The sequence below is a fragment of the Gastrolobium bilobum genome, unplaced genomic scaffold, assembly GCF_033153095.1.
Source record: "Gastrolobium bilobum isolate Gb01-03AN ecotype WA unplaced genomic scaffold, APGP_CSIRO_Gbil_v1 utg1076, whole genome shotgun sequence".
NCBI lineage: Eukaryota > Viridiplantae > Streptophyta > Magnoliopsida > Fabales > Fabaceae > Gastrolobium > Gastrolobium bilobum.
In genome coordinates this window covers 795,198-803,361 of record NW_026899578.1, presented here as the reverse complement: position 1 = coordinate 803,361, position 8,164 = coordinate 795,198, and the positions used below count along the sequence as shown (strand labels likewise).

Sequence of the window (8,164 nt, the reverse complement as noted above, 5' to 3'; positions counted from 1 at the left end):
AAGGAGAGATTTGATTAAGGTTGTTTTTCTGTCATAAGGTATCAAATCTCCAGTTAACTATAGTTATGTGATTGCTCTTAATCCTGAGTTTATTATAAATAGGTAATCAAATAGTTTTCATTCTTTGATTTACCAACGGGTGAGGTTCGATCTATTGACGTCCAATAACTCGGTATTTCGGGAGTGAGATTATTTGATTATCGGTATTTATGAGATAAACAACATGAAATTTGTAGGATATGTCCCCTTGATATGTTTCGGTACTTGGATATTAAAGACACTGGCCAGTGCATGTAATCCATCAGAGAAACTATCATAGTCAAGGGAATAAATAATTGATTGAGTTACAGAAAACTTGTCAATCAATTATAGACATTCTACAAAGGGGCGATGCATATTCATGTTATAAGTGTTGTTAATCTTGGAGTTCAAGTTCGGGCTTTTAGTGGAGTAGCACCGAATTAGATAATCATTCGTTGATTATCAGGAGCCTTGATTAATAACAGATGGTAGATCCCCAAGCTAGCTTGAGATAAGGGATGGGATATTTTTCGGATAGATGATGACTTATGGGTTACATGATCTTGGGTTATACGACTCAAGTTTGTATCCAAAAGAGCAAGTGGGAGATTGTTGGGTTTGCTCTTTTACTAAAGCCCAAATGGGTTATTAGTATGAGAAGAGCCCAAGGAACCTAGAGCCCAATGAGCTAGGGTTTCTTGGAACCCATATAAATAATACCTCTTAAGTCATCAGCCTCAACGAGGTCTTTTTGTGAGAAAGAGGCAAACTCAGAATCTAATCAGTGCCCACACACTTCCCCTTCCTCCTCGAGAGATAGTTTGGAAGATCTGCCACAGTCCAGCTTTGTTCGTGCTGCGGCGCTGAGGTGAGCTGTTCGTGAATAGGAATCCTACAAAGGAAGATTCTACACGAGACCTGCGCACCGAGAGGTAATTGTGAAACAAGGATGATTCGGTAAGCATACCAATGTACTAGATCCTAAACCGCCTCCGCATAAATCTAAGATTTCCTACACTAAGATCATCAAACGTGACCGTCCTCGACCCACCAATGCATTCGGTCACATTCTGACCCATCATCTGTAGATGAACCCCACCCGGGTGGCTTCCTTCTTGTTCATGCACGTCGGAGAATGCTCTCAACTCCGCCTGTCATTGAAATTAAAAAAGAAATTAGAGGCATCAGTTATCAAATATCAATACTTTTGTGAACCAATTTGTGTTTCTATACCTCTACTGGTGCTAATTGTTTCCCACTCTCCACACAAAAAAAGGCATGATTTTCGATATGATTTAATTTTATGCTTAAGTAAACGGCAATAACTAACATGACTTCACACTTAGGGGTAGAACGCATTCATACATGTCCCAAATACTTAAGTTACTCACTTCCATGATGATGCACAATTCGCATATATTACCTGGCATAAAATTATTTATTGTAAATTTCATATCTACCTAGAAGATCAAGGAACACATTCTCATCACAAAGTTAGCTAAGCTACACCTTCTTAGTTCTATAGGCGTGATACGAAACAGCCTTATAAAGTATAATAGAGTATTTGAAACTGACAATGTCACGCCTTGCATACGTATTCTCATCTTCATTACTCGTGAAATCATAATATTTCATAAAATATTTTGCAAATTAAAGACTCGTTAAGACTGCATTTATCAAGGCTATTTCAGCCTTACCCGAATTAAGACAGGAAAGAAGAATTGAGGTTCCAAGAATTACATGTTTATGATTAATTTTAAATGGGTTGTCAGTTGTCACATCTAGACATCTTTGAAATTTAATGCAGTTGGAGCAATTCCACACCACAATGCTCCTGGATCATTTTTTGTTCAAGTCCACTAATTTCCGCTTCAATTGTTCCTTGTAGCTTCATATGCTGATTCCGCTGATCTTTTTCTTAGTAAGATCTTATTCAAAAGGTCATTGACCTGTGAACATACATGTCAAGACACATGAAACATGCTCAGCAAATGGGTAGATATTCACAGCAAATGGGTAGATATTCGTAGCAAATCAAATGGCAAAATAAAAGAAGATTGCAGCACTGAACCTCTACAAAAGGCCATTCAGCAAATTTTTCCCTACGGCAAATTTTCGTCAAGGCAGTGCGGGTATATATAATTATATAAATAATTATAATTGGACCATAGTAAATTGGCCCTACCTAAAATTGTAACAATGGTAACAGACGAAGATTTGAATCTGTTTTGTGTGTATGACCATATAACAAATTGTTTTCTTCTTAATTTCTTCTTCTTCTTCCATCTTTTTTCAATTAGGGTTTTCTTCTATTTTTTTTTCTTATTCGCACTCACCACCCGTAACCCAGCCATTCTACAACGAGGTACGACGACAAGGTATGATGTTTTGTTCCTTTATCAAGATTTTAGGAATACATGTTCTTGGAATATGCATTGGTAATTATATCATCCGCTCTGAAAAAATTGATTTATATTTTTGAACCTTGTAAAAGAGAAATTCTTTGTGTTTACTGACCATAATTGTTTATGATTTTTCCCATTGTGACATAAGAATAGTTTTTCCCATTGTTTATTGGGTGTTTTTTAACATAAGTGAAATTCATGCCCCTTCTTTTATTTACAAATTTTTTGGTGTGGTTGTATTTATTGATTTTATTTAATTTGAAAAAATGGAGTGCTGTTTCAGATTTACCTTCTTTTTTTAAAAAAAAGTTTATTTTAATGTAGAGTTACAGTTGCTATTAATAATGGAATTGAATTGTTTCTTGGTGTTATTTGTATTTGATTTCACAACAGGAATGAGAATTTTGGCGATTAATCAGTGGAAATTGTTAAAGAGAAAAATAAATGAAGATATATGTATATATATGGAGTATAAAAATTTATTGTACATATTCATTAACAACTTCTTTGTTTTTTTTTTTGTATTTTTAAAATTTTTAAAATATCTAAACACTAATTAAATGATTTATGTGAATCCAATATCATTTAAATGATTTATGTGGATCCAATGTCATTTAAATGATTTTAGACATTTGTCGATGATTGTTCCATGTTTCTTTTTAATTGTGAAGTTTGTTGTCCCTCTACGTTGATGTTCTTCACATATCACAACTAGGGGTATAAATGGGCCAAGTTAGGCTAGATTTTGGCTTTGATAACCTAAGCCTATGTAAAATATTTAGAGTCTATACTGGTCTATTAGCCTATTAAAGACTTGATTTATAGGTGTGGCCTGATCTATTATAAAAAATTAAAAAACCTAATACGACCTGTAAGGCCTACCAAGTTGGAAACTAAAGTTTATAGGCCCAAACCAAATTAAAATATAAAAGATAAAAAAATTATTCACAAATCACATGAAATAAATTTTCATTAACATCATGTAAAATAAATTTTCATTAACATCACATGAAATAATGTTCATAAAGATCACATGAAAATGTTCATAAAAATCACATGAAAATTTCATATATGTATATATACATATAAGTTGCACTTTCTTTACAAATTTAATTTTACATTATATTTTAAATTTTAAATAAATATTTATTATTTGTTAAAATATTACTTTAAAAATTTTAAGTGAATTTTTCTCATAATAGATTTGTATAATTACGAAATTATTTTGATAATTTGATATGTCAAAGTTTTTTTCCCCAATTAAAATTAAATACTGACTCCGCCAGTGTTGCAAGATAAGTTCAATTGTTCCACTACTTGATTAACTTGATTAAGAAATTGAGTAGAGAGTGAGAATTTCTCTTCCTTTAAATGAGTAGAGAGTGAGAATTTCTCTTCCTTTAGATAGTCTCTTTTTTAATTTAGAAGTTAAAAATTATTTGGTAATTATATAAATTTTTTAGCTTAACAATTACTTAAAAAACACATATTTCAAAAAAAAAGTTATGGCTTTTCATTTAAGAAAATATATATATACAATTCAAAAAAAAAACTTGATAAGAGCTTATAAAAAAATTCTTACCTGTAGCTCTTAGCTTTTAACTTCTTCTTTTTTCATTATAAAAAAGAATTTTTCTTGAAATCTGTTTGGCTTAGCTTCTTCTTATAAGGAGAAAATAAAAAACTAAAAAATAAGATGATTTAAACAATCACTTAGTGTTGGTAAGAGGGTCTTAAAAAAAAAAGTGGGTAATAATCAAGAAAAATAAAAGTAATGACCCATTCACATTTAAGTTGGTAATAATCACAGAAAAATAAAAGTAGAACGAATAACTAGAGCGTACTCAATTACCCGGTTTTAGAGTTGTGTTATCAACACCTGCTAAAGTTTAACACGAAACTTTATTAAAAAAAAAAAAAAAAAACTCGATGAAGCTTTTTGTTGGGATAGTCCAAGGTATTATTTTCTGCATGTTGAAAAGTACACATTGATAATGTACATTGAAAAATAATTAAAGCTCCATCTAACTCTTAGTCATTTGGCTGTTTTTAATTTGGTTGAGTTTCTTATCCCCTATTTTTATTAGATGTAGAAAATATCGAACCCGAATAAAATATGGAAGCAAATTTTCTACAGCGACTGCGCAACGTTATTGGATGCAACAGACACAAGCAAGTGGATCTCACTTGCCTTTTTTTTTTTAAAAAAAAAAACACCATGATCCGAAACCATATCCTAATGTTGCTGCAAAAAAAAAATTTACAGTGACAAGAGAGCTATAAAACACATAAAATATTTAGAATTAACAGCTTACTATTTATAATTTCACCTCTTGAAGTTCACTTCCGTACAATTTGAGTCAACGACAATTTACTCAACATGAATGACACATTATTGTTCAAATTATGAATCCCCCTAGTATGATTTGAAAATTTAAGGTGATGCCTACGATTAAGCATGCATCAAAATTTCTCACGATATCAAGACTAAGTTGCCTTCTATTTTCCTTCAAGGTAGCGGAAGAACTTCTGCTTTGTACCAACACTTTATGAATTTGAAAAGGATATTGTATTGACAAATCATATTCTGAACTTGAATATTTAGCCTGTTGGCAGTGCATTCCAGTCCAGCTTCTTTTGAATATTCTTTCCTCGATTGACGTTTTTCGTGAAAGTGGGTTTGTATCTAGGGAGTCGAGCTCTATGTTCTTTTTTACTTAAGATTGGGTGATCAGGTGGTCTGGCCTGGCCATTGTTTTTGCTGTGCGATCCCTCCTAACTGCGGAGGACATGCCCTCTCTGTGGAGGCAAAACGTCCTGCCCTCGTCTTTCTCACATCAATCAGACTCAGATCAATGCCAATCCTGTGAGCATCTTCTTCGAAACTGACTGCAAGCAACATGCTTTATCATCAAGGTTAATATTTACTTCTTTAAGAAGAGACAGAATGCTTGTATAAAGTTGCTGAGCAGGAACACCCGAAAAATCAAAAGAATGAAGATTCGGAGTGGATACTGCTCTGTAAAAACCTACCTTTCTGATAAACTGGGGAAGCATATATGGTAAAATTGACAAGCATGGCATTTGAAGTGCAAAGGATATGTGAATTTGCCCTTATAACACAATGGACAATGACTAAAGTCTTCAGCTCAATGCAGGAAGAAATGCATAGTTCCTAATATGCAAACTTATATAGGGATAGTTCAGCTTGCAAAGTAAGTTCAGCTTAACCTAAATAACAGGATTTGTATTTACAGGCATACATTTAGCTTGCAAACTAAGCTGCAATCTAAACCAACTTACCAAACTCAGTTATAACTGTTGAAAGTTATAATAGAAGCCACATGGGCTTAACCACATAACTACAAGGTGAAAGAACACTAATCCAGGAGGTGCCGTATTGTAGCTCTGCACCAGCTTAATACGCTAACAATCTAAAAATATCTAAAAATATTACAAGGGAGTTTTTACTCCAATATAGGCATAAAAAAGGTCAATAGGTATGTTTCCGGAAATCATTTTTTCACAGAGATGTTTTCTTAAATTTTCTACAATTTTCATAAGCAAATATCACAAGGAACACATGGATAATTTGTTGAGGGAGGGGGGAGAGAAACAGAGAAAGAAGGAAAGATATGAATATATATTCAAAGATTTAAATGTGCGTATCACCTTCACAATTTATGATAGTGATCTCCGCGAAAGGGGAGTTTCGAATCAAGTAATCCACTACTCTGACTGGTACAGGTTTCAATTCTGGTTTCTTGTATCTCAAAGCTAATCCTGGCCTTTCATATGGAGGCAAAATGTTTTTCACTTTCACTATCAATGACTTCAAGTTACCGAAGCAAGGGGCTTCGGTATTCAATAAATCTGGGATGGAGGAGAGAACCTACACAATGAGGGGTCAATAAGACATATTAACATAAGAATCTTTTAAATGACAAGATTGAGGTCTGGCAAAAATTTTGACTCAGAAAATGCATCCTAATAGAAAAACAAGAAATAACGTGCTTTTAACGAAATGAAGATACCCGAAGAGTACTTGAATAGAGTGTCAATGATCTCACGTTAGCAAATAGTTGGAGCCAGCTAAAGAGGATAAAACCTGAACGCGAGTTACACAATGCAGCCCATGGATCAACATAAATATTTACTTGTTTAATAGAAGAAAGATTGCTTGCAGAGATATGCTGAATGGGAACACCCGAGAAAGCAAAAGAACAAAGATTGGGAGTTGATAGCATAATTTTGTAAGCTTGGTAAGCATCTATGGTCAAATTGACAAGGGTAGCATTTGAAATGCATAGGATTTGAGTATCCTTTAGGTAGTGTTTGGTTAGGGAAAAAAAAAATTTTACTAGGGAAATGTAATTGATAGGAAAATGGTTGGAAAGTGAGTTTGATAGGAAAATGTAAAAAAAGTTGTTTGGTTGACCCAAATATTACCAGGAAAATTTATTTAAATATGCAAAATTTATGTTCGGGAGAAACTTTGCAACTGTTTTTTCACTTCCCCAGTCATCTCAAAATACCACATCTCAAATGGTATTCTGTAACAGTGAATTTCATCCAAAAATCAACACAAAAGTCATTTTCCCATCTATCCTATTTGCCTGGTATTTCTTGAAAAAACCTGAACCAAACGTGATATTTTCTAATATCCATCTACACTTTCCCATCAATCCTAAAATAAACCTTCAACCAAACACTACCTTATAAAACAAGCGTGAATAACCAAAGTCTTCAACTTAATACATGACGAAAATGGCTCCACCAATTCACTGTCACCAAAGGTGAAGTGTTGAAGACGCAAACTTGTTAAAGCTGTCAGATTTAGAAATTTTGGAAATAAGTGAGGTCTGCGGTTAACTGTGAGATCAAGGGATGTTAAAGTCTGACACAGAAATAAGGAAGGTGGCAAATCAGGAGGATCACAATTATAAGTGAGTTTTAACTGCTGGATATCATAAGATAAAGCATATCTCAAAACCATTTTCAGAGCATGGCTAGTAAAACGGCCCTCATCATAGAATTCAAGATGGTGGAGTGGAACAGAGTCATCACGGAAAGAAAGAACCTTAGGCACAAATTTGTCGAACAAGCACCCGTGTCGAAAGTGCCATTGATGTAATATAAGCGTAGGAAGACGTTTCCAGAGTTCCTTCCATCTCCTCGACAAGATGCAAGTTTGAACAGCAACTTGGGTTGGCAGAAACGACATTAAGTGAGTTAGAACGCAATCAGGCAAATCACTGAGCCTGTCTTCATTGTTCTCGCTCAGCTTTGCTCTCTTCATAGTGGGTTCTTCACCTTCCTTCTCTACCACTCGCACGAACAAGCATTCGAGATTAACAAACCTACGACCGCTTTTTGACCACCGCAGACTCACGAGACAAATGGCCTATCGGAGCTAAGGAGGGGGGAGATAAGAGTATACGTCTGAATCTTCTCAGTATCATGTTTAGAAGGGGTTAAACAGATGTTCGGGAGGGGTTAAACGGGTAGGGGTAAGCCCATGGAATAGCACAGCGCAGATGGAAAGTGTTAATTTATGTGATATTTTTCAATTTCATTAATGGGTAGGGAGGAAAAAAAATAAATTAAAATGGCCTTATTAATTGCCCATCAATCAGTATAATAAAATTTTATTGATGTACCCGACGAATCTCCTTTCTATCGTAAATGTAATTGTAAACTCATTGATGGATGGGGAGAAAAAAAAATTCGGTTACAAT

The 8,164-nt window shown here is 34.1% G+C and overlaps 1 protein-coding gene across 1 annotated transcript; it reads right to left on the bottom strand.

Annotated features, from left to right (window-relative positions):
- Positions 1–995: 995 nt before the first annotated feature.
- On the bottom strand, positions 996–7,725 carry LOC133291666 (putative F-box/FBD/LRR-repeat protein At4g13965). Its single transcript, XM_061489967.1, has 5 exons — positions 7,165–7,725; positions 6,461–6,619; positions 6,099–6,318; positions 5,221–5,315; positions 996–1,172 (listed from the first exon to the last, which is right to left on the bottom strand). Exons 1-5 carry the CDS (start codon positions 7,723–7,725, stop codon positions 996–998), a joined length of 1,212 nt encoding a protein of 403 aa, XP_061345951.1.
- Positions 7,726–8,164: the final 439 nt, after the last annotated feature.

Bases quoted from the DNA above. Each gene is read 5' to 3' on its own strand.
- LOC133291666 (XM_061489967.1), bottom strand. From the start codon at position 7,725: ATGAAGAGAGCAAAGCTGAGCGAGAACAATGAAGACAGGCTCAGTGAT. The intron at 6,620-7,164 runs GTTATTCACGCT...GTTCCCATTCAG, and splicing joins GTATTAAGTTGAAGACTTTG to CATATCTCTGCAAGCAATCT. The intron at 6,319-6,460 runs GTATCTTCATTT...CTCATTGTGTAG, and splicing joins TCTATTCAAGTACTCTTCGG to GTTCTCTCCTCCATCCCAGA.